The 25,309-nt window shown below is 39.9% G+C and overlaps 4 protein-coding genes, 1 long non-coding RNA gene and 3 other non-coding genes across 21 annotated transcripts in view; 4 read left to right on the top strand and 4 right to left on the bottom strand.

Moving 5' to 3' along the window:
* Positions 1-49: 49 nt before the first annotated feature.
* Positions 50-1,056, top strand: LOC119011162. Of its 2 annotated transcripts, none has more exons than XR_005072135.1 (6): positions 50-66; positions 293-331; positions 444-513; positions 625-672; positions 784-864; positions 949-1,056. It is a non-coding gene; the product is annotated as an uncharacterized LOC119011162 (long non-coding RNA). The 2 variants fall into 2 exon arrangements; XR_005072134.1 differs by lacking the exon at positions 50-66 and adding an exon at positions 127-172 and having other exon boundaries at positions 284-331.
* Positions 1,057-5,523: 4,467 nt separating this feature from the next.
* Positions 5,524-14,341, top strand: LOC119011157 (ceramide synthase 2-like). Of its 3 annotated transcripts, none has more exons than XM_037084067.1 (11): positions 5,524-5,685; positions 6,397-6,564; positions 7,617-7,734; positions 9,892-10,010; positions 10,140-10,197; positions 10,360-10,410; positions 11,297-11,389; positions 11,616-11,744; positions 12,542-12,651; positions 12,779-12,932; positions 13,477-14,341. In XM_037084067.1, the coding sequence occupies exons 2-11, from the start codon at positions 6,398-6,400 to the stop codon at positions 13,693-13,695; spliced, it is 1,218 nt and encodes a 405-aa protein (XP_036939962.1). In that variant the 5' UTR covers positions 5,524-5,685; position 6,397; the 3' UTR covers positions 13,696-14,341. The 3 variants fall into 3 exon arrangements, with proteins under 3 accessions (XP_036939962.1, XP_036939961.1, XP_036939963.1); XM_037084066.1 differs by having other exon boundaries at positions 5,527-5,685; positions 6,394-6,564; XM_037084068.1 differs by lacking the exon at positions 5,524-5,685 and adding an exon at positions 7,319-7,386 and having other exon boundaries at positions 6,432-6,564.
* LOC119011158 (putative protein TPRXL) lies at positions 12,791-19,948 on the bottom strand. 6 transcript variants are annotated; one of them, XM_037084071.1, is made up of 6 exons: positions 19,681-19,948; positions 17,968-18,252; positions 17,736-17,794; positions 17,346-17,458; positions 15,190-15,268; positions 14,890-14,996 (listed from the first exon to the last, which is right to left on the bottom strand). In XM_037084071.1, the coding sequence occupies exons 1-5, from the start codon at positions 19,734-19,736 to the stop codon at positions 15,194-15,196; spliced, it is 588 nt and encodes a 195-aa protein (XP_036939966.1). In that variant the 5' UTR covers positions 19,737-19,948; the 3' UTR covers positions 14,890-14,996; positions 15,190-15,193. The 6 variants fall into 6 exon arrangements, 5 of the variants coding, with proteins under 5 accessions (XP_036939968.1, XP_036939969.1, XP_036939966.1 ...); XM_037084070.1 differs by having other exon boundaries at positions 15,190-15,251; XM_037084073.1 differs by lacking the exons at positions 14,890-14,996; positions 15,190-15,268 and adding an exon at positions 12,791-12,920 and having other exon boundaries at positions 19,681-19,945.
* trnam-cau lies at positions 13,146-13,217 on the bottom strand. Its single transcript has one exon. It is a non-coding gene; the product is annotated as a tRNA-Met (tRNA).
* On the bottom strand, positions 13,939-14,011 carry trnar-ccu. The gene has a single exon. It is a non-coding gene; the product is annotated as a tRNA-Arg (tRNA).
* On the top strand, positions 19,122-23,573 carry LOC119011161 (ubiquitin-60S ribosomal protein L40-like). Of its 4 annotated transcripts, none has more exons than XM_037084080.1 (6): positions 19,122-19,243; positions 20,164-20,285; positions 20,578-20,689; positions 21,475-21,561; positions 21,643-21,745; positions 22,048-22,225. In XM_037084080.1, exons 3-6 carry the CDS (start codon positions 20,587-20,589, stop codon positions 22,139-22,141), a joined length of 387 nt encoding a protein of 128 aa, XP_036939975.1. In that variant the 5' UTR covers positions 19,122-19,243; positions 20,164-20,285; positions 20,578-20,586; the 3' UTR covers positions 22,142-22,225. The 4 variants fall into 4 exon arrangements, with proteins under 4 accessions (XP_036939975.1, XP_036939977.1, XP_036939979.1 ...); XM_037084082.1 differs by having other exon boundaries at positions 19,155-19,243; positions 20,220-20,285; positions 22,048-23,573; XM_037084081.1 differs by lacking the exon at positions 19,122-19,243 and adding an exon at positions 19,314-19,647 and having other exon boundaries at positions 22,048-23,573.
* Positions 19,943-20,016, top strand: trnan-guu. The gene has a single exon. It is a non-coding gene; the product is annotated as a tRNA-Asn (tRNA).
* Positions 23,570-25,309, bottom strand: part of LOC119011159 (homer protein homolog 3) — an 18,171-nt gene continuing 16,431 nt past the window's right edge. For all 3 annotated transcript variants that reach the window (XM_037084076.1, XM_037084077.1, XM_037084075.1), the window contains one exon: positions 23,570-25,119. In XM_037084076.1, coding sequence (XP_036939971.1) covers positions 24,934-25,119 — 186 coding nt within the window. In that variant the 3' untranslated portion in view covers positions 23,570-24,933. The remainder of the gene's footprint in view (positions 25,120-25,309) is intronic.

Here is a 25,309-nt window from a genome sequence, read left to right as displayed (position 1 = left end):
TGGTTGATGATATATTCTACTTTAATTCCCCCGTTTCTTATTTGTCTTTAAGACAGAGGAGAGGAGGTGGAGGAGGAGAGGAGAGGAGAGGAGAGGAGAGGAGAGGAGAGGAGAGGAGAGGAGAGGAGAGGAGGAGGGAGGGCAACAGCAAGTGTGAACTCTCATTGAAAAGGTAAATCACTTTTATAATATTTTCTGTACATACTGTCATAAATAAATGATCTGCTGATTTGGTCTCTGAAATGTTTCACTGCAACTCTGCTTGTCTTTATTTGTCTTTTAGAGAGGGGAGAGGAGGGCAGTATGAAGTTTTAACCCTCATATGGAAAGTGTAAGTATCACTTTATTTCTTAATTTCACACATCATGTAGTGATCAACAAATAATTTATTAACTTTTCAACTTTTCAACTACAACTCCCTCTGTCCTCTATTTGTCTTTTAGCAAGAGGCGGTGAAGAAGAGAAGAGGTGGAGGAGGGAGGGCCAAAACAAGTGTGAATTCTTATTGAAAAGGTAAATATCAACTTTTTCATTGTTATTGTTCGAATCATACACATGGATAATTGATCAGATCTTATATTTAATTTTGACGATAACTCAGATTGTCTTCCATTTGTCTTTCAGAGAAGAGAGGATGCCAGAGGTCAACAGGAAGTCTGTCGGATGCAAATGGTAAATATTCATTTCTTTAATGTGTCTCAAAGTTAATTTAATAAAGAAATGATGTGCTGACCTGGTTTCAGATATCTTTAACTCTAACTTTATCTTTCCTTTGTTTTCTAGAGAGGAGATGAAAAGGGACAGAAAAAGCCACTGTACCTGCGAGATAAAATGACTGAACCAGATTGCAGAAAGATGAATTCAGTAAGTCAGGAACTCAACTATCATCTATGTGTTAAACTTGAGAAAAATCTGTTCTGAATGTTTTTTAAATATTTTTCTTTACAGCTGGACCAAACTTCAGAAGCTGCCAGAAGTGAAACTCATCTCACCACAATGACTTTTGACACAATCAAACAGTAAACATGTGTTTCCAATAAAAAGTCAAAACGAGAAGAAATGTTTCAGTTTGGTTTCTGAGGTTTAGATCTTACCTCATGTTTAATGACTTTGTATGTTGGGGAATCAAAAGAGTCTGTGTTTATATTGTGTTGTACTAATGATTGGATATCCTGCCAGCCCCCCCATAATATTTTTTTTTAAAGAAAAGCTTTTGGTCCATGAGTAGATGCACTCTTTATTTGTAGTCTGGCAGAAAGAAAATAGTCCTACATGAAACTCTCAACAACGTCTGTGGATTATTCTGAGTAACTGGGTCATGACTTCTGGAAAGAGACGATACTGTTCAACATGGTTTTTATAAGCTTTGAAGACCACAAGACAAATATCATCTATTCCAAGATATTCAAGAGATGGCAGACAAAATGATGGCTGATATCTCCAAAACTTTGCATCTTACATCAAAACTATGAAGATAGATAAATCACTCTACAAGTTAGAGGAAATGATGACTTTTTTAATTTTGGAGTGAACTGTCCCTTTAATCTCTGGCACAGAAAAGCCAAAGATGCTTTTGTTGAGGGGCTGCACAGTGGCCCAGTGGTTAGCGCTGCTGCCTCACAGCTAGAAGATCGCCGGTTCGAGTTTGTATGTTCTCCCTGTGCAAGCGTGGGTTTTCACCGGGTACTCTGGCTTCCTCCCACAGTCCAAAAACATACTGAGGTTAATTGATCATTCTAAATTGTCCGTAGGTGTGAATGAGAGTGTGGTTGTTTGTCTCTATGTGTAGCCCTGCGATAGACTGGCGACCTGTCCAGGGTGTCCCCTGCCTTCGCCCTAAGTCAGCTGGGATAGGCTCCAGCCCCCCCGCGACCCTGCAGAGGATTAAGCGGCGTACATATAATGTGTACAGATGATTGAGTGATTCAAGTTCTGTCACTAGAGGGCATAAAGAGACAACAAGCCACAGACTGGATCATTATACACACACGTTGTTATTTCCACATGTGTTTATTGTTGATTTGTTTCAATATGTTTTTATGTTATTATTTGGAAGATAGAAAGATTTTCAATTTAAATTTGATATTTGGTCCGTTTTAAAATTCAGAATAGGTAAAAATATTAAAACCAGAAAACATAGATGGGACAGACATTCTCATCATTGTCGCTTTTACATTTCTGGGTTAGAGAGAAACCATTGATTTGTACTCTTGTTCAACTGGTACTACATATGTGCAGCTATCAACAGAGATGATGATGAAGTAAGACAACAGAACAGGGACCATCACCATCAGCGACAGAGAAATGAAAATGGATTCAGATCACTATTCAACATTATTACTCAGCATTCCATATCCCATTTCAGTACATGGTGCAACTTTTTCCACCTTACCGTTTACAAAACGAGCTCTTTTGCCCCACAACTCTGGTTCACCATCTGAGGAGAGAAGGCAGAGGTGGATGGGTCTCTGGCATTACACTGGACAACTGCAGCTTCAATCAGCACGTCATGGACATTCACAGGCATTGGTATATCTCAGGGATATGTCAATGAGAATATACTTCGTGACATAGAAGAATTTTTTAAACCTGGCGCCTACATTACCCAATTAAAAGCTACTGAGAGACATCACTGGAGGCTGTTTATCAGATCACATGTAGTTTCCTCTGGAGCCACAAAAGGCTTTACACTACTTTTTTCATACATGTAGCACTACTCCCTAAGACCTGTAAACACACTTCAATGTGTAAAACTGGTCGAGTTTCAACCTATGTGAGAACATTACAATCTGGCTGGGCTACTAAGAACTTTCAACACGTTGTGCATTTACATGCAACATGGAGCATAGAAACCTTAATTATAATGTTAATGTTGCTTTGCACTGGCAGTAAGAACGGTGTTATTAAAGAAATTAGTCAGGGCAAGTTATTTGTGGTGATAAAGCACAAACAGTGAACAGCCAGACGTTGGTAACTAGACTATAACAGCTCTCTACAGTTTGTCAGGCTCCAACAGATGGTTGGATGCACAGTGTAACACCCCCACCTCATTAGTCCGACAATTAACAGGAAAGATTTTGCTTCAGTGGATTCTGACAATTCCCGTCCTTGATAAAACAACAAAGACACTCAGTACCCATCACCCTCTCACATACTGTATACACACACTTTCAAACACACATACCCACAAGTGCATGTGCTCACAGATATGGAAATAAGGCTGGATCAAAGAAAAACATGACCTCAGGCTTCATGTGCATGGCAGAAATTGCTCTGCGCTACCATGTGTGACACATGCGACATGGAGGGTGTACAAGTGCTCCTACTCCAAATCTTAGTAGTTAGCACTAATTGCACTTTACAAGACATTAAAAAGACTTTTACTTTTGAATAAAAAGTCTATGATGTTTGGTGTAAGAGGCCCGGCTGATTTGATAAGCTCTCTCATATTTCATGTGCTGAAACAAGACCTCTGTGTCTCTGCCTCAGTTCACGAACATACAGACGAGGCAGGTGCACACAGTATGCAAATTCCCTTCTGAATGTGCACAGGCTAATTCTCTGGTAATGTGACTCCATCCCACACAGAGACACGCTGATACACGCAACCCCCCCCTACAGACAAGTACAACACACAAAAGCACAAACAAATACAAACAGAAGTTAACAAAAACACACACACAAACACACACACACATGCAAATCATGTTTGTCTGCTGTAAAATGTAAACAAACTCTCCCTCCCAGCACATGCACATTAAACTCACACAGTTTACATATATACAACTGCAGAATACACCTGTGATGCAGACATAACACAGCTGTGATCCTGACTGATGTGCATGACAAAAAGGAGAGTTTATCTCCTTAACAGTAGTGATGTTATCAGCAGACGGCCTGCTTATCTCACCGTTTCACAATACCATCATCTGAGTGTTGGCTGAGGAGGAGGATGGTGGGAGGACCACAGAGTATCTGACTTGAGACTAAGTGTTTACCTCACTGTGTGTGTGTGTGTGTGTGTGTGTGTGTGTGTGTGTGTGTGTGTGTGTGTGTGTGTGTTTAAAGGGGGTGTGTGCCACTAGAGACACAGAGCCCTCAATGACAGCGCACACAAGTATTCAACGGGAAGTGTGTGATAGCTAGGCTAAGCACACCTTTGGAGGGGAGTGTTTACCTTCAAACTATGAGGTCCTGGAAGTGTCCGGGATAGTTGCTCTGGCTGTCATGAGTTTTTGTAGACAGTGGTAACCAGGGAGAAGTCCTACAGTGGAGTGAAATAAATGTAATAAGATATACTATTTAAAGAATTCACACAGAGAGCATATAGAGTTCAACCTCCAGTAGAAAATGAGGAAATGTAATGAGAGATAGGGGTTTCCTGTCATGGTTTAGTTTTAACCACAGGCTGTGCCACTCTTTGCAGCTTTGTTTAGTCAACCATTTACTTTAAGTGTTGCTGCTCCACATCATGTCAAACTTCCTTCATCTTCATGACTGAATAAACAAACTGAGCTTAAAGGACAACACAGTTTCACACTGTTTCACTTTGTTTATATATGGTGGACCCTGCCAACTTAATAGCTTAAAACAGTGTTCTGTGGACCTTATTTTCATCTGACAACAGCTTTTGTATTCACTTATAGAAAAAAGAAAGATTTCTAGTTTGTATAATTTCCTCACTTTTATTGTAAATATCACAATTATGAGCCTGACTTCTTCCCCAAAACTACACATTTAAGTTTAAAGATGTACATTGACAGAAGTAGGTTAGTTTTTAGGGGTTAATGCTACATGCTTGAAAGGGTCATAAAATCAGCGTCAGTTTTCCGGCACAGACGTTTGCTAAGCTTAGCTAGCATTAGCCACATGCTACAACCCAAACAAGACCAGGCTGCAGCACCAAAACTCAACAGTGGCTTTAAAGTTGTTTTTATCTGAAAAAGGACGAACATGTTACTTCACTTCAAAAATGACACTTGAAGATGAGAAAACGCTGTTTTGTTTTTGCATCAGCTAGCTAATTTAACAGACCTGATGATATATGGTGAAACAAAATATTATGTTAACTTAATATAATCGTGTTCAGAGTTAGTTGCAGGGCTAATATAACGCCAATTTCAGCCCAGACTGTTTCAGTTGTTGGCATTACACAGTGTTAACTGTATAATAGCCTCCAGTAGCCCGGTGTCTCTCCTTTGTTAACCCTGCTGAGTTAATGGGCTGTGAAGAGGAGAAGACGCCCCAGGTGTTTCATTAGCCGCTCACCGTGACATCAAGTGACATCAAACTGCTAGCAAAAGACAGGAAAGACTGGAAGCTTTCACAATAAAGGTACGTTTACAAGCCGTTATTATACATTGTTGTGCATTAATGTGGAATAACGTCGGCTAAAGTTGATTACATCGACCGTGTCTTGCAAGATGATATGTATGCTGCTTATTTGGCTGCTTAAATATCTATTTCATGAATTAATATACCATTATTTTGACATTAGCAGCCTCAGCGTGTCGTCATCCGGTCTAACTTGACAGTTGAGCCGTGACGACTCAACGGCTCTTCTCCTCCTCAGCTCGGCTCCTACAGCGCATCGCCTGCCGGAGTGAGGCTGACACACACATTTGCAGTTTGAGGTGGATTTTATTCTTCGGACCAGTTTCACAATTTCCACAGAGCTGAAGCCAGGTGAGTGTCTGTCCGGCAGCGTTTCGTTTCACATTTCCACACTTTACCTCCACAATTTGGTGTGTTTCACGGTGGAGATGGATACATTTTACTGCTGTTTGTTTTAAGGCTGGTTTCCTACAGAGTAGATGTATGTAATATTTGCGTTAACCTGTATGGACTTGCACGACGTGGTTTTGTGGTTCTCTATAGTTATGGTGTTTGGTGTATGGTGTTTGTCGTCTGTAATATGCGTTTGTGTTCCGCAGATTTCTAAACTACTTTTACTGATGTTTTTTATGGCATCATACACACAGACTGAGCCATATTCCTCGATGTTGTGCTGTTAAACCTAATGTATTGCTTATACTTTTGCTGTTACTTTGTAATAGTGGGCCTATTACTATTTTGATGTGGATGAGGAAGAGACAGATATCAGAAATATTACGCAATATTGCTCACAAGAGCTTTCAGGATGTTTATCAGACACATGCACAGAATTCCTCTTTTTATTTCTCCATCATGTGACATGCCACCCTTCCCACACCTGATAGTAAAAAACACATGTAATCAGTGAATCAGAGATCCTATTCTACTCAGTGGTCACTTGACTGGTACAGTACAAGAACCAAACTTTCTGGATGAAATTGCATTTAACTATATGAAAAAAACATTCATCTACACCATGTTTGCTTTTGTTTTTCTTCACCTCTACCTGTACATCCACAGCAGAATGGACCTGCTGCCCGACATATGGAAGCAGGACTACTGGCTTCCTCCAGGTGTGACCTGGAGAGACATGGAACAGCTGGCAGACTCTGACCGACCCCTACCCCAAGACCTTTTCATAGCTCTGCCCCTCGCACTGGGATTTGTGGCCCTGCGCTGTGCGTTTGAGAGGTAAAACACACCTGCTCTCTTTGTTCCTGTCGGTGTGCTCGGGTGGGAGTGTAGGTCACACAGGAATGGCCATTGTTGTCTGTGTGGCTTTGACAAAAAACAAAACACTTATCATGCCCGATCTGAATTATTAACCTACATTCCTAGTTTAACAAACAATGAGCTGACGTTTTTATCCCAATAGAAAAAATCAACGTCATTGGATTTTTAATGAAAGTTATCGCAAATATTCTGCCTTTTTTTGATGTGAAGACTTTAGTTGCAACCCTATTTCTAAAAACCAATAAAACACATTGAGTTGAGCTTGAAAACATCCCTAAAAGAGAAAAGGAGGTAGAAAAGACAGAATGGATGTTGCAGGGAGCTTGTTATGAGTGTAAACAAGCCTCCTAGGCACTTATTGTCTCCCTCTCTCTCTCTCTCTCTCTCTCTCTCTCTCTCTCTCATTCACACATGCACACACACACACACACACACACACACACACACACACACACACACACAGGGATACACTCAAGGTTTTTCATTGGTTGATTATGTCTCCAGTGAGTTCACTGTTGTAACATCCACAGGTGTGAACAGTTAGTGGGATCAAATGACTTGTTAGTTAAAATTATGTCATATTATTCTTCTACACTCTGCTATTGTATTCTGTCATCTATTATCTCATGTGTATTATTATAGTTATATAATATATATTGGTATCTGTACATTTGTTTGCTTGTATGTATCCTGTTTCTGCTTTGCTTTAAAGCTAAATTTTCCTCCTGTGAATCAACAAAATGGTATCTCAACCCACATACAAATGTGTTAGGCTTAGTGGTAAGTCTACATGTCCACACACACACTGCTCAGTTATCTGTTGTAACACCTACATTGTATATTCAGTATAGCCTCTACTTATCTTAGTTCTGAAGTGTTTGCTTTTGATTGACTGACTTAAATGGCTGTATACTACATATGGCCAAACAACCCCAGGCTGGCACCCTGGCTGTCTCACAGGAGGTCTTATGGTATCATTTGTGTGAGTCTTTTGTCTTCCTTCTCCTCAGGTTATGTGCCCCACCCATGGCCAGCTGTTTGGGGGTGAAGAACAAAGTGCAAGTGTGTGCTGCCCCCTCACCGCAGCTGGAGTCTTTTTACACCCAGCAGAGCAGACAGCCGACACAGGTTGGTCTGAAAAGTGTGTGCAGTTCATTTCGATTAGTTGCACATTGTTGGTTTGATCTGGAGGAAGTTGTCAGAGCACACTGAAAGAGGATCAAGATGAGAAAGGTTTTAACTTTCACAAATGATTCTTTTAAACACTTAGTTCCTATTGTTAGTTTGGTAATATTGATCTGAGTGAGCAGCACAGAGGAACATGAGGGTTGTGATGGTTACACATCCTTGTTCCTGGAAAACTCAGCCTGGGGGAAAGCACACAAGTATTTACAGACGTTAGACACACACTCACTATTCTCTCTCAGCTTTTGGATCAAATGCTGCAAGAAGGGTATTAATATGTGCTTTGCTTTCTCTCTCTATGTTTAAATAGGAAGAGAAAGAAAGAAAGAAAGAAAGAAAGAAAAGAAGAAACAAATATGGTGTAGAATGAGGAATATAATTGACACAATCAGACATTATTTCTGTGAGACCTGAAAATGGTCATCAACACCCACAGGGCAAAGTGTTGTAGTGTTTTCACCTTGTGTGTGTCTGGAGTGGGAGCTAATTCAGAGGCAGCTTGAGTATTTTGCCAGATGTTTATATGTCTGTGCTAAGATTTTGTAAGATGCAAGACGCAGTCACAAATCTTTACAGGAGTGTAGTTGAGATAAAAAACAAAAAACAAAGGCAGAGTTCAAAGGTGGGTGTCATCTGACCCATGAGATCATGTAGTAATCGATCATCATACTGAGGGATGATGAGGGATTATTTTGCATTTGCATTTCTATTTTGAATTCAGTGTAGTATCACTTAGTTTCCAGAGTGGGTTTGTCCAGTTTAGCTTTAATGTTCAAATATGTTATGTTGCAGTTTAGTTGTTGTGTTATCACCTTAAATTGCGAGTCGTTGTGTTTACCGCAGATTGAGCCTGTCATTTCCACTGAGGAAGCAAGTTCTCTTCCACGGCCGACGATGTTCACCACCATGTTTCTTCAGTAGCTAAGAATGATTTTGTTTTTTTAGTAGCCACTGTAGGACAGGTTGAGATGAGGGGTGTTCAGTAGGTTGCAATCCCCAGCCACACCACTAGACGCCACTAAAAACAAAGTGGACATCTGGAATAGGTATTACAATAGAAATACAATACTATGTGAAGGCAGATGAGATTTCACCAAAGACATTTTCTGTATATGTTTTTTCATTTAGTTAGCTTTCATTTTAAAGAAGCCCACATAGGCGCAATAATTTTTTCACTGCTGTTATATCGAGATCTCAGGTTAAATTATTACATTTTCTCAGGACAACAGTGATCATTATCTCAGGATGATTGATTAATTTATGTTCTTATTTTGAGATAACGAGCTTTGTTAGCCCAAGAAAACAAGATTATTTAACCCTTAGTTAACAAACAAAAAGTTGTTCCTTCCTATTACGTAATTTCTGTTTACTAGATTATCCTCGCTATATGCATGCAATGTCAATATAAATTATGTATTTTTTGTTTTTATATCTGTCACAAAAACTTGGCATAATAAACACTCCTTTTCACTCCAAAAAGTCTGCATGGAAACAAACATTACATAATAATACTATTGTTATGCCTATCCCTTACAGTAACCACCCCATATACCAAAACAATATGTGTAATATTCAAATGGTAAAAGTTTATAAAAAGTTTATATGGTTTGCTTTGAACTACCAAATCCAGTCTACAGGCCAGTGGTGGTCTACTCTGAGGAATATTATGAGGTAGTTTTCTCCTCATAAATTATCTTGTTAACTCTTGGCCATTTGTTTCTTCAATGTAAGAAGCTAAATGAACCTGTTATCATAAGAAAAACAAACATTATTATCTCAAGATAACACAACAATTAAGAATTAGTCAAATAATTTCACCACTGGCCGTTTTAGGCTTCCGTATATTTTTAAGTCCTTGAGCTTTAGTGAACCTTGCAGCAGGGCCAAAGAATACTTCACTTTTTTGCTACAGCAATATTTTATATATATATAACTTAACACCACTGTTCAGTTGAAAAGTGAAGTAGAGATGATCTGAATAGTATTCACTGCCTCTTATCTCTTTCTCCCTCCTGTCATTTCCTCATTTCGGCCTGTTACATTACAGTATAATCATTATACTCCACTTAATCAGATATTCTCCATCCATTATTGTTTCAGAGTGAAATAGCTGGTTTGATGTCGCTGTGCGGCAAAACCCAGAGGCAGATCGAGACCTGGTTCAGGCTTCGCAGGAACCAAGACCGGCCCTGTCAAACCAAGAAATTTGCTGAGGCTGCGTAAGTTCTCTCTCTTCTGCCCGATCATTGTTCAGTTTTCACATGACTTCCCTCAAGAACACTTCCTTCACAACCCACTGCAAAAACTCTGTGTTCAAAATGTCACATCTCAGTTGTTTTATGTTCCAGGTGGAGGTTCTTTTTCTACCTCACAGCCTTCATTGCAGGATTGGCCTGCTTGTTTGATGTGAGTTTCCAGAAGGTTTTATAGAACATAGTAAAAAGAAAAACAACACAATTACACTACCCAAACATATTTATGTCAGTGAATCAGACCGAATCAAAATACTCCAATAATTATTGTAGTTAAGGATGTAGGGCTTTAGTTTTTATGCTCCTTTCTCTACAGAGACCTTGGTTCTGGGACCGCAGCGAATGTTGGAGGAAATATCCAGTTCAGGTGTGTGTGTGTGTGTGTGTGTGTGTGTGTGTGTGTGTGTGTGTGTGTCTTCTTTCACTATTACTTTTTTCATCACTGTCCTGATGATGGAATGAGAAAAGCCTTGTTTTATGTGGATTCTTTTAGATGTGTACAGTTTTAGCCTGACCGAAATCTGAGTTGGAAGGAAACAGATTGAAAGTTTTTAGGAGAAAATGTAAAACAGAAATGTCTAGAATCAAGGGATGTGAGCAGAAAAGCAGCAGATGTTTCTTCCTCGCATTTTAATGTTACTGGTATCAAACAAAAAAATATGTTTTTAGCTCTCTTTCTCGATATTTAAATCCAGCTGTTTCTGCCCTCACAAAGTATCTGTAAATCTTCATTTTAGGGCTGCATGAAATGTTCTTTATTCAATAGAAACAAATCTGTTTATTATTGTCCTCTTTATAAAGGTCAACAATGACATAACTATAGCAGAGGATGGTTTCGATCCATTGACCTCTGGGTTATGGGCCCAGCACGCTTCCGCTGCGCCACTCTGCTACGTGTTTTTTGGGCACAGGGAATCTGATACAGAATACAGAGCTGCATCACTGGACAGTATAAGAATACTGATGCGTTTTATGAGCGTTAAAGTAAACCTATTCTAGTAGCACAAAATAAAATTATGCACCTTAAAATGAACATACATCTGATACATACATTTGATGACGTTTGATGATCAACAGCTGCAAACTTCAATTCCTGATCTACATTTTTTGAGTGTTAAAATTGTGACATTTTTGCAGTTGTTCCTCTATTGTTGCCTGGTTTCAACTGATGTGGCTCCATTTCAGTGGCGACCAAATGTCCAGGTGTTTATGAATCACCTTTCTTACCAATTGAATAATGTTTTCATCCACAGCCCATGGAGAGAGCTCATTACTGGTATTACATGCTAGAGTTGGGTTTTTACGGCTCTCTGCTCCTCCGGATCTCTGTGGATGTCAAGAGGAAGGTGAGGAGCTCAACATTCATTCATTTGTAAAAGAATAGTCAATGCTGAGTTTCTAAACTACAGCACACGTTAGACAACGACATATACGTTATTAGCCTGCTTCAGCCTGATCATAATTCATGCCTGCAGTTCTGCTTTAATGAGAAACTTCACTGAACACACGCTTAATAAGTGACTATTATAGCAGGAATTTCACTGAGCACTCTGCTCCTGTTTGCTTTGCTAGGATTTCAAAGAACAGGTGATTCACCATTTGGCCACCATCTTCCTGCTCAGTTTCTCTTACTGTGCTAACTACATTCGCATCGGCACTTTGGTGATGCTGCTTCATGACTCCTCGGACATCCTGCTTGAGGTAATCTCACATACTCTAGGATAAATTAGTCAAGTATTATGGCCACAGGGGAGTTTTTTATTTCCTTCACAGCATCTAAAGAACTCGCTGTCTTGAAAGATTACACAGCAAATTTAGTCCAGTTTCCAACTGTCACAAAAAAAAAATCTGAGGCTTTTCCTTTAAGCCATTAATGTGTTGGAATTGTTTTATTAAGTTTGTTGGCTATGCATCTTTCATGTAACCTTGATGGGACTCAAAAGGACAACTTGTACATTGAGAGGCCATTGTCTCTGGGGGGCCAAACAAGCACATGAGACTTCACAAATATAATTAATCTCTTCAGGGCACGTCCCCATAGATTCACCTCCTCCCTTGCCTTTTTTTCTGCCACTGTGTAGCCCTAACAAAGTGAGGCAAAGTAACCATAGAAATGTTGTAAAGTTCAGTCAGACGTTCACTCTGTGCTTGAGGCTGTTCTTAGAAAATCTAGGGTGAGATCTTTGTAGTGACCGGCAGAATGCGCCACTGATTCCAGCCGGCAAATCCTGTGACTGAGTCCGGATAGCTGAAAGCACTTCAGTAGCCCAAGGTGACTTTTCATCACCTGCACAATACAAAGGACTGTACATGAGAATCCAAGAGAATTTTTAAAAGTTGTGCTGGTTTCTTCAAGAGGAAATCACAACAACTGTTGAAGACATGTTTTCTGTTATTAGTTATCCTGATCCCCTGTCAACTCTCCTCTCTAATCATTAAGTTATGTTCACTCTGATGAGTTTCTTTTTGATCAAGTCACTTGAATGTTGTCTTTGCAGTCCGCCAAGATGTTCAACTACGGCACTGGATGGAGGAGAACATGTGACACACTGTTCGTTGTGTTTGCTGTGGTCTTCCTCGTGACTCGACTGGTGATTTTCCCCAGCAAGTAAGGCTTACCCTTGAGATGTTTTTTCTTTGGTGCAGATAAAATGATCAGCTACTAAATGGAGCATGGGAAACAATTGTCAGGAACAATTTTTTCAACTTTGCTCCAATTATTTGATTAATAACAGGATCATCCATACCACTCTGGTGCTGTCCATGGAAGTGTTTGAACCTTTTGTGGGCTACTACTTCTTCAACGTGCTGCTGATGGTGCTGCAGGCCCTCCATATCTTCTGGGCTGGTTTAATTTTGCGCATGGTTTATAAGTTCCTGAAAGGCAAGGTGAGAATCGGTAGCACAGCAAACAACAAACAACAAATCACAGGGTATCCAACGCCTTGCAAAGTAGCTTTCATGTTCTTAGTTCTTAGTTATCTGAGATATTTAAATCCACCTGTTTCTGCATTCAGAGCATCTATGACCTCACAAAATATTTGAAGTAAATCTTCATTATTAACAAATCTGTTGACTTCTTTATTAAGATCAACATTCTTATAGCAGAGGATGGTTTCGATCCATCGACCTCTGGGTTATGGGCCCAGCACGCTTCCGCTGCGCCACTCTGCTACATACGCTAGAGTAGTGCTGCTGTTTGGTTTCAGCCTGATCCAGTTATTTGATTAATATCAGGATCATCCATATCACTCTGGTGTTTAATTTTGTGCATAGTTTATAAGTTCTTGAAAGGCAAGATGAGAATCAGTAGCACAGCTGAAACAAACCACAGGGTATCTAGCATCCTTGCATAGTAGCTTTCATATTCTTAGTTTTAATATCTGAGATATTGTCCTGCACTTTATGCCCTATTTTTTGCTTCTCTCTGCAGATGGAAAAGGATGAGCGCAGCGATGAAGAGAGTGAGGTTGAAGAGGATGAAGACGAGAGAGGAGGAGAGGACAGTGTTGATCAAGGAGGAGATTATTGTTGGGAGAAAAGTAAAGACACCCTGAACTCCAAACTCTCTATGCTGACCAACAGCTGTGTCCTAAATAACTTGACCAATCACAGGGCGTCTGTAGCCGACAGAATGCGGAAAGCTCAATAATGTCTTGATGATAACGCTAAATTACATAAGGTCATGAAATCGAACGACACTGGATGGATATGATGGATGTTCATTAACCTCTTTCCTGCCACCATGCTTCACTTTTTCTTGAGCGTGGGTTTAGAGAAGTAAAGCCATATGGAACTGAGTCTTTATAAAACATGTATTTAGCAGAGGATAGTTTCGATCTATCGACCTCTGGGTTATGGGCCCAGCACGCTTCCGCTGCGCCACTCTGCTAATCACCCCAGATGGGACTCGAACCCACAATCCCTGGCTTAGGAGGCCAGTGCCTTATCCATTAGGCCACTGGGGCATCTGTCAATGTTTCAGAACCACTTCCTGTGAGTCACTGTCCAGTGGGGTGGGGGGGTGGGGGGGGCATAAAAATGATGCTATTATATTAATATCTATTGGCAGCGATGGTGGTGTAAAGTAAAATCAGGGTATCAGGAAAGTGTTCAGTGCCTGCCTTATATTTGTCTTTGTTGTCGCTCACACTGCAGACTGTTTACACTGTTTGTCATTCAGCAAGTTCACAAAGCACATGTATGAAAACAATCAAAAGATTATGACTAAAATATTAACTAGGTAGATAACCCCGTAGAGACAGGAGTGTTTTCAATTTTTATTTTGAAAAAAAAAATAAAAATAAAAATATTGAAAATAAACAATAGATAAATGTGGAAACAACAATGTGTGTGTCTGATGAGTCACTCTGTGACTTGTCATCTGTTGTATACCGCCCTCTAGTGAAAAAACACATGAACTCAAATCACTCCTCGAACACGTCTTTGGTTTTTGTGTGCCAGAGTTTGGAGGACAGTTATAGTCACAGTTTCCTCTACCTTGTAGAGTGATTTATCTGTCTTCATTGATTTGATGTAAGGTGCAGGGTTTTGCAAACATCGGCCATAGATATGTCTGCCTTCTCTTGAATATATTGGAACTAGATTACCTTGTTAAGAGTTTTATGTAGGACTATTTTCTTTCTGCCAAACTACAAAGGAAGTGTGCATCTACTCATGGACCAAAAGCTTTTCTTTTAAAAAAAAATAAGTTTTGGGGGCTGGCAGAATTTTCAGTCATTAGTACGACACAATATAAATGCAGACAATTTTGATTCCCCAATGTACAAGGCATTAAAAACATGAGGTAAGACCTAAACCTCAGAAACCAAACTGAAACATTTTCTCACGTTTTGACTTTTTATTGGAAACACATGTTTACTGTTTGATTGTGTCAAAAGTCATTGTGGTGAGATGAGTTTGACTTCTGGCAGCTTCTGACGTTTGATCCAGCTGTAAAGAAAAATATTTTTTTAAAAAAACACTTGAGTTCCTGACTTATTGAATTCATCTTTCTGCAATCTGGTTCAGTCATTTTATCTGGCAGGTTCAGTTTGATGACATAACTGAGTAAGTTTGGTTACTTAGTTGGATGACTGCACACTAGATGAGTTCTGACCATATTATTAAATGAGTGGATTTTTACCTTTTTATGGCCTTTTTCCATCCCGTCTCATCTCTTCTCGACTGCCTTTCCTCTGCTCTCCTCTAGAAGACAAAGATATCTGAAACCAGGTCAGCACATCATTGTGAGACACATTAGAAATTAATATTTACCATTTGCATCACCCTCCCACCCCTCCTCTCCTCTCCTCTCCTCTCCCTAAAAGAAAAAATTATCTAAAAAGTGATTTACCTTTTCAATGAGAGTTCACACTTGCTGTTGCCCTCCCTCCTCCTCTCCTCTCCTCTCCTCTCCTCTCCTCTCCTCTCCTCTCCTCCTCCACCTCCTCTCCTCTGTCTTAAAGACAAATAAGAAACGGGGGAATTAAAGTAGAATATATCATCAACCAGATCAGCTGATCATACATTTTTGACACAATTGATGAAACAATATTTTAAAATTGATTTACCTTTTGTATGGGGGTTCACACTTGATATTGCCCACCGTCCCTCCCCGTCCTCTCAGTCTCTCCTTTCCTTTCTAGAAGACAGATGAAAGACAATGATGGTTGTTTACATATCACGTACAGAGTCATAATTAAATACTGCATGAAATCTGATATGAACATGTAATAATTACCTTTTACATGAGAAGATTCACGCTCCCTGTTCTTTCTTCTTTTCTTCTCTCTTCATATATCATCGCGCTTCTTCTCTTCCTGACGGAGTCTAATTCCCAATCACACATTTTTTTTTTATTCTATTTCTTTGAATTGTTAATTTCCCATCTGTCCCTCTCTTCATCTCTTCTTGTGTTTCTTCTGGTTTGTCCTGTTTCTCCCCTCTTCTCTTCTTCTTCTCTTCTTTGACTGTGACTTTCTGTCCTGTCTCTTCTCTACTTCTTTTGTTTCTTCTCATTTCTTGTTCGTCTTCATCGTCTTCTTTTCTTCTTCTTTTTCTTCTTTTTGTTGTTCTTCTTCAAGGACACATTCTTACAAATGTGGTCCTTCAATCCCACAACGCGAAAGAACGCAACACAAGGCAGCTCAACTCAAATACATAAAAGTTGGTTGCTTCAAATAAATCTGATTCAAAGAAGGTGAAAACAAGGCAACTCAAATAAATGCAAAGAAAGTGCTTTCCTTGTTTCTCCTTCGCATCTTACATTGCAGCTATTGATTCAAATAAAACTGATTCAAAGAAGGTGAAAATAAGGCAACTCAAATTCAAATAAACTGCTTTCCTCGTTTCCCCTTCGTTTCTTACTTTGTAGCTATCAATTTAAACAGATTCAAAGGAATTAAATACAAGGCAACTCAAATAAATTCAAATCAATTGCTTTCCTTGTATCCTCACACCCTGTAAAGGGGTGAACCTTCCCTTGAACCTTGACAAAGAAATTTTAAAAAGTGGTTCAGCCCATTGGAACTAATTCAATTCAATTGAGTCAAATAAAACTCTCATTGATTTTAGTTCAATTGAATGAGAGAAATAAACTGAATTGAAATTGAATTCAAGGGACAGAGGCGCTTACCTGGAGGCTCACCAACAGGCTCACCTTCAGGTTCTGCGCTCCTCTTGAACCACCTGTTAAAATATTGATCCCTCGCCTCCATGTCCAGCCTTACATTCCTCACCCACTCCGGTTCAGGGCCGCTCCACAGCTGCTGGTTCTGGACTAACTTTGGCTTAGGGCCGCTCCATGGAGGCTGAGGCCTACACGGCCCCTTAGGTATAGGCCAGATAGAAGTGAACGCCTTCTGCCGCTTTCGTGAAGTGATCCGGGCATGAACACTGGACACCAAAGGGGCAGAAGTGCCACGCAGGGAAGAAAATGATGGAGAGGAAGAGTTTGAAGAAGGGCCCAAGGTAGGACGAGAGGAGGAGCTAAGAGAAGGGTGAGAGGAGGTGGTTGAAGGGCCCGAGGTAGGGCGAGAGGAGGAGTAAGAACAAGGGCGAGAGGAAGAGCTTGATGAAGAGCCCAAGGTAGGACGAGAGGAGGAGCTAAGAGAAGGGTGAGAGGAGGAGTTAGAAGAATGGTGAGAGGAGTTAGAAAAAGGGTGAGAGGAGTTTGAAAAAGGGCGAGAGGAGGTGGTCAAAGAAGGGCGAGAGGAAGAGCTTGATGAAGAGCCCAAGGTAGGGCGAGAGGAGGAGCGAACGGTAGCGCCAGAAGCAGAGCTACGAGAGAAGCGATCTGACCTTTTTGGGCAGCTGCTGCGGGAGGCTGGTGCTGGGACCCTGAGGCGGACGTCCTGTGGTCTGATGGGCAGGGCCTCGATGAGGATAACCTTCCTCACCGTACGCTGCGCCATCTGAGAACACAACATCAAGACAGTATACAGTTTATTATAACAACTGTGACTGCATGTTATTGTAAAGACAAGCAGTTGCACAGTTTGTCCTGTTAAAAGTCTGGAAGCTAAATCTTACGCTCCTTCAGAAACCTTTTAGAAAGTGACATTTGCACCAGACTCCATTCAACAATATGCCAATTTTAAGTTCAAACCTGCAGAGCTCCTGCTGCACCATGATGAGCCTTAATGAATAAATGGAAACAGTGAGTGTGATCAGCACTACAGGCACATTCACCTTTTCTGGAGGACAAGCGTCTGTCTGCAGGGCTTTCTCTGCTCTCTGTTGATGACTGTCTGTGTTGGTCAGGACAGCATGAGATCAAGTATTACATTAAAGTACCAAATACAGTTTTATGCAGAGGAAATGCTGTCAAACTCAGTCACATTAGATTAACGGCACTAACAGAAATTAACAATAAACACATGCTAAACAACAAGGGACTGAGTGAAACATTTATAAATCTCACTTTTTTCTTGACAAAGTCCTCTTGTCAGTGACACTGGGTCTTGAACAAGGGTTGAGATGCGAACACAATCTGCAGTGGAAATGTTTTGAAAATATTTCGGAGTCTTGCAAATGTTTTGGTCCGGACCCAATGATGCACCTGGAGACGAACCATGGCAACCGTGGAACGTTCTGGTCCACTCGGTGAACATGGCGGCCCGTCAGCCCACATCTCACCTGGAGGAGCCTGGTCCAAACAGCATGCTGGAGTCCGACCACAGAGGCCAGATATGAAGCCCATGTTAACCTGTGGAGAACTTCAGATCAAATCAAAATGTGTCCCATAAGATGCTCTTAGAACGTGACGAGTCATCCCGCGGCCTGTATATGTAAGAACATCATCTATGCGCCTCTGTAAGGTTTCACTTTATAATTCCCTGAGTGTTTTAATCAGTCACAGAGCAGACTTAAATGTAAGTCACGAAATTAAAAACATTTAATTCTCAAACAACTACATTTTTTTATTTGTAAAATTTGCGCAAAATGAACGTATTTAGTAAGTAATATGACTATAATTGATCCTCTCCTGCTGAATCTATTTATTCCTGCACATTATAAAGCTGCTGTAGCACCATCAGGTGGGCTCAACAAAGAACTGCAGGTAAAGGAACAGTTTGGCCAATCAGATTCCATTCCACACAAATAATTAACTACAGTACTAACTAATACTAATTAATTAATTAATACTTCACTACCTCTATTTTATATAACATGTTTCTATATTTGCTCTTGTATTTTGATTGTAATTGTATTTGAATGTACCCACTGCTTTCTTTATCTATTTATCTATTACATTTGGGGAGTCATCTAGAGCATTTCTGTTTAAGAATAGTGATGACTGATGATGAAGTTGGTCAAATATTCAACAGTGCTACCATCTGGATTATTATAATAACAAACAATATATTTAAGGTGAAGAGAGTAGACAAAACTAGCAGCCCCCCAAAAAAATTACACTCTTACATTACATTGTTTCCATAGTTTGTTTACAAAAGATTCAGATATGTACTTCCTTAGACTTGTTTGGATGACAGTATCTGAAGGTAAAAGCCAAGCTCTTCTCCAGTGTGCTTCACCTCTACTGTTTCTTTGATTGGATTGACCTTCATGACATGAATTAAGGTGGAGCTGTGCCTGTCAATCAACCACGTGATCACTTTTGCGCTCTAACCAGTTGACCTGCGGGCCCCTGGACACGATGCCAGTGGAGTTATCACGTGCTGGCGTCTTAGTCGAAAGTGAGTTTGAACTGACACTGTTATTATTAGTTGAATGTGTTGTGAAACAACCAAAGTAGGATTCACTCTGTATACACTTAGCTTTTAACATGCTAGCTAAGATGAGCTACATGTCCGAACACCTGTCCATCTTTCTAATGACAGTGTTAGCTAACGTCATGAACTAGCTTGAAGAACCGAAACATGTCGTCAACCCCTTAATTTGTTAATTATAGTTTTACATCCGCGACGTTTTCATTTATTGGTTCATTAACAATTATTGTGTGCACTGAATTAAGATAACAGCGCGCAACTTGCCCGCACCTGACTAACGTTACAGTAACTGAAACGGTAACACCAAGCTAGCTGTTAGACGAGAGAAGTTAACCGTTTAACTTTAGGTCACTTGTAAGAGATACTTAATGGTAAGATACTCGCTGGTGTCACTTCCATGTTACCTCCCGTCTTGTACTTTTTCGTATGCTTTTATCTTCTTAAAATACAAGTGAATCATGTTAAAATGCGCTTATGATTGACCACCTAGCGGTTAAGAAGATAATTACATGCGCTTCAGTTAAGTTTCGCTTTTATCGTAGCAAACACAAGGGGGCGCTATGCACCTGTGCTAACAGTGATTCCGCGACAGTGTCCAATGGTAGAATATGATACAGTTATATGTTGTACTTTATATCACTTAATGTGACAAGAGCATGCATCGTTGTCTCTGTGGCGCAATCGGTTAGCGCGTTCGGCTGTTAACCGAAAGGTTGGTGGTTCGAGCCCACCCAGGGACGACAATGTTTTTTTCTCTTTCCATATTATTGCAGTGTTGTTATTTTACGAGAGCTTCCGTCTGAATGTGTCTGATACAAATGCATCAGATTGGCCCAACATATAAATCTGCAACATGCCATCACCTGCGATCGACTATATCTGTGCAGATGCGGTTTGGCTGAGCAGAAACAAAAAAACTGGACGAGCTTGTTCCCCTCCTTAGGCACAGGACTGGGCTCAACACGTTCCTCGTTTGCCTTCTGCCTCACTGCTGGTGAATGATCTCGATGTAAGTGCTGGTTTTATAACTTCCAAAACGATCGTTTTTGTTCGTTCAAGTTGGTTTAAATACAGAGGATGACGTGTTTGGGCTGTGTTAAACTGGTATTGGACCTTTCACACTGTGTGTACATGTAGTCTTGGCTGAAAGTAATGGCATATAGTAAATACAGGCACATAGATGGTTAATTACAAATATGAGGAAGTTACTTGTTTATCAGAAGTTATCCTCATTTGGCTTTCAGTGTGATTTCTTTGTGTTTGAAGGGACTGTCTGACACGTCTTCTGGCTTCTTTTTTAGAAAACAACAATGCAGATTTTTGTGAAAACACTGACGGGTAAAACCATCACCCTCGAGGTGGAGCCCAGCGACACTATCGAGAATGTCAAAGCCAAAATCCAGGACAAAGAAGGTACTATCATGTCTTACTGTGATAATTTGTCCTATACATCACTATCAAGGTGATGATGTGTGTTATGTAATCTCATCCAACAGCTAGGGTGGCATATTTGTTTTCCAAGCATGCATAAATTCTTGTGTACACGAATTGAGTCTGTTGCGTAATTCCTGCATAAAATCTGGATTGATTGCTTATCTTTTGTTATATTATCATGTTTTCTTTTCGTTGCCCTCACATGTGTCATTAAATAGATGACAGAGTATTGTTGCAGTTTCAATATTGAAATAAACAGTGGTGGAGGAGGTACTATGATCTTAACTAAAGTAAAAGTAATACCACAGCATAAGAATAATTAAGTCCTGCATTTACATAATCTTATGTAAGTAAAAGTTAGAAGTATGGGCATCAAAAATACATCAAAAGTACCAAAAGTGAAACCACAGAATGAATCTATTAAAATATTATCTATTATTGTATTATAATTAATTACTATTAATTATTATTATTATTATTATTATTATGTGTTAGTCACTTTTATGTGACGTATCACACCAAATAATTAAGACTACTGTTATTGTATCCATTTCATGTAAGAGCAGTAGCATAAGATAAACATATACATGAAGGCAGGGTTAGGTGGTATCAGCAGTATTTAACTTGATGTCAACGTCACCCACATCAAAGTAAAACAAGTATGGGTGACGCTCCTTCAACTGCAGGAATGGAATTTGAATGGCAGCTATAAATGATTTTTCACACTTTGCACTAACTCACATTTGTGACTGTTTTGTGTCGAGGTATTCCACCTGATCAGCAGCGTCTCATCTTTGCTGGAAAGCAGCTCGAGGATGGACGCACCCTGTCTGATTATAATATCCAGAAGGGTAAGTAAAACTCTCACCCGGCTGGACGGTCACAAATGTGCCAAAGAGGAACCACTCTTGATGATCTCTGTCCTCCCTCAGAGTCCACCCTCCATCTCGTGCTGCGTCTGAGAGGCGGCATCATCGAGCCCTCTATGAAACTGCTGGCCCAGAAGTACAACTGCGAGAAGATGGTCTGCCGCAAGTATGTATACAAACACAGTACAGTGTCACTGCCAGACATCTGGCTGTTGATTTGGATTGCAGATAAATGAAGAATTGGCAAACTTTTATAGACGCTCTGCCTGTTGACCTGATCATTCAATAGATATGCCTCTGAAAGGCAAACCTATATTATCTATAGTAGCAGAAATTCTCTTTCAAAAAATAGTTTTAGTAAATAGCTTTATTAATAGCAATAGCTTTGTAAATAAGACATATGTCTAATTTAAGAGAACCAGAATCACTGGATGATGTTGGTTATTTTGTTGGCTCCTCTCATGTCAGGTGCTACGCTCGTTTACATCCGCGTGCCCTAAACTGCCGCAAGAAGAAGTGTGGACATACCAGTAACATCAGACCCAAGAAGAAGCTGAAGTAGACAGCTGGAATCAATAATCAGTATTGTCAACAAGATATTTTGACAAGCATGATTGATAAATAAATGGATGATTTCTCACTTGCAGTCCCCTGAGAATATTTTCTTGGTCTTCAGATGTGTTCTGTAGCTACATGTGACCAAAAAATTTTCAGCCAAACTAGTTTGTTTAAACTTGATTATTGTTTTTCACATTATACAACTAGAATTAAGATGCAGAGGATGGTTTCCATGTGCTATATTGATTTTACAAATGATTTAGATTTATCAATCAATACTTTTTTCCCTTGATGTGACGAAAGGTGCACTGTAAACTGTGTCAGAGAAGTTACTGGGATCATGTTGGATCTTATTTGTGAATGTGTATAATGTGAAATTCTGTAAGCCTCATTTACAAAAACAACGGAAGGAAGATGCGTTCTCAGACACAACTATTTTAACTTTGATGTCTTATTTTTCATAACATCTACAACTTAAAAAAATGTCTTCTATGTTTGTCCTCTAAGAAATCTGCAACAGATGAAAAGTATGAACCGTTCTCATTATCCTTTTTATTTAACAGTGTTTGTCCCTTATGGTTTCCAGTAACTATTTCCAGTGTTGGGGGGTGTATAGTGATGAAGACAATCCGTTTGGGTTCATGACAGAATAACCTGAATAAACAAACAGACCTTAAAGGACAACACAATTTTTCATACTATTTTACTTTGTTTGTATGTGGCGGACTCTGCCACCTTTCAAGCTGCAGACAGTGTTCTGGGGACCTAATTTTCTTCTGAGAACAGGTTGTTTATTCAGTTACAGAAAAAAAAAATGTATTATTCATTAATATTGCAAATACTATTATTCTGAGTTTGAATTTCTTCTCCAGAACTACACAGTGCCCCTCTGAGGTCATCTGTAGTAATGTGAGCATTTGAAGCGCTGCTGTTTCACTTTGCCTGGCCAGAAATATCATGGCAATCATCTGGTCACAAACCTGCCTCTCTGACCTCACAGTGCACTTTTCCATGACGATGCTTGTAGATAACGACCACATAAGTGACAAACAAAAAGATAATGTTTGGACTTCATTTGTGGCTCGGTATGACTTTTAAATTTCAGTTCTTTTGTTCTGGTCAGTTTTGAAAGGAAAGGTAGATATAACTTGTAATGTGAAGATGCCTGACCATGTGATCACCATCTTGTGGTGTGTTTACTTACTGTATACTGTATACTGTTTGTATATATGTTTACAGCCTATAAGACAGTATACATGCTTCTATATTGTTAATGTATAGTTTGTTTGCAGCCCAGTGTTGTATAATGACAAATAACTCACCTTGAACCTTGAATATGAATCACTTTCATTCACTTGCTGAATCTATGGTAGAAATAAAGTTCCTAAACCAGAGGGGCCACAGAGGAGAAACAATAAACATGAGAAAGAAATCCAGAACAATGACCGACTGTATTCTTTGCTTTTATTTCCAAACTGTCACGACAACAGCTCAAGCTTTTAGACGCAGAGCTGGCATGACTCCCGAAGACCACCCTTACAACAGAGCAATAAGGCTTGAAAAAATAATACAAACATGCCATTATAGATTATGTGAAACAATCCAGTCTGTGGTAAAAGAAGGCGTATGGCATATTGTCCACAGCTAAACGTAACGTGCTGAAAAATGACAGAAGGCAGAAACTGTCGCGTAGATTTCCTTGAATGCGTCTAAGAGATGAAGCACGGGATGACATACTCAGACTGGGCCAGTTTAACTTATCTGTATTACTATGTGATGACTTTAGGTCCTCCTGTTTACTTAATAACTGTAGCATTACTGATTTATATCTTAATTATCTTAAATGTAATTACTGCACGCATCTTATCTGCTAAAATGTACTTTTTTATCTTAGTTTTAAAGGTTCCTTACGAGCTTACGTGAAGAAGGCGAGCTGCTGCTTATCAATGACTCTGCTCTTAACATTTGATCTTTGGTGTCAATATTCAGATCTAATGTTGACGGTTAAGTGTGTGTCCAAACCTTATCCAAATATGAAGCACTATAGTCGCACTATTTTACAGACTTTGAGTACACGGAATTGCTTATTCCTGCGGAACAGCACCAACTAGAAACCACTCCGTCCTTCAGGCGACACAGTAAAGCTGCTGTATTAATATGCATGTGGAACTACACAAGTTTATCGCCGCATAAATCAAACCGTTAATTCAGCAATAATGATGTTGTATGCAGGCAGATTCTTTTGTTTTTTTTCACTCTCCACTGACTGTTCTGTCCCCTTCTCTGTTTGCATACACTCATTTTGTTCTAAGGATGATTTAAAATCACCCTTCAGTTGAAAAACACAAAAAACAAACGAAAACAAGGCCTCTTATAGTTCCTGACAATGCATCGCCACTTCGTGTACAAAAGTCCTACTTATGAAAAACTACAAGCACCACTTCTCAATATTAAATGTCTAGCACTGTGAAGCACTTACCTTAAAATTGGTTTATTGCATTGAATGATACCCTTGAAAGCATCGTGAAGCGTTACATTAGACTGGACAAGCGAGACCATGTAAATGCTGCTGCTGCTGCTGCTGCTTAGGCCAACACCTACAGCATGTTGTTGAGGACAGCTGCTGCTGCAAACACAGACATGGAGAAACCTTCCTGCAGCCGAGGTGGTTCTTGTGCTTGACGAGGGACCGGCTCCATTTTTGTTTCGTCTCGACAAAATACAACCCTGTCATCTGTGCCGTCTCTCTCTCTCTCTCTCTCTGGTCGGATCTCCCCCCCTCCCGTTTCTTCCCTCTTATTTGTCGATGAGTTTGACCAGGCTCTGGCGGAGGTCATTAAGGTCAAAGATTTTGATGTCCAGAATTTCGATGGCCCTCTGGATCTCAGAGTCCATGCGGTCCCGATCCTCCAGAGTGTTATTCAGGTTCTGCTCTGAGTTCTGGATGCGACGCTCCAACTCGGAATTGCGCATCTCCGTCTCCTGCATAGAGGTGGAGGCCAACAAGCAAGGAATCGTAAACGTGTACCACGTCACTATGGATGTGAATGATGCTGATCCATTAATTGCCGTAAAGAATTCTGAATGTATTAATCGACAATCAGATGAGAACAAATGAATCTGAAAGTGTCTTGTTATAATACTCAAATACATCAGAATAAAATACAGAATG

This window comes from Acanthopagrus latus, chromosome 21, assembly GCF_904848185.1.
Source record: "Acanthopagrus latus isolate v.2019 chromosome 21, fAcaLat1.1, whole genome shotgun sequence".
NCBI classification, from domain to species: domain Eukaryota; kingdom Metazoa; phylum Chordata; class Actinopteri; order Spariformes; family Sparidae; genus Acanthopagrus; species Acanthopagrus latus.
Note: the sequence above shows the minus strand (reverse complement) of the source record. Positions and strands in the feature narration are given on the sequence as shown.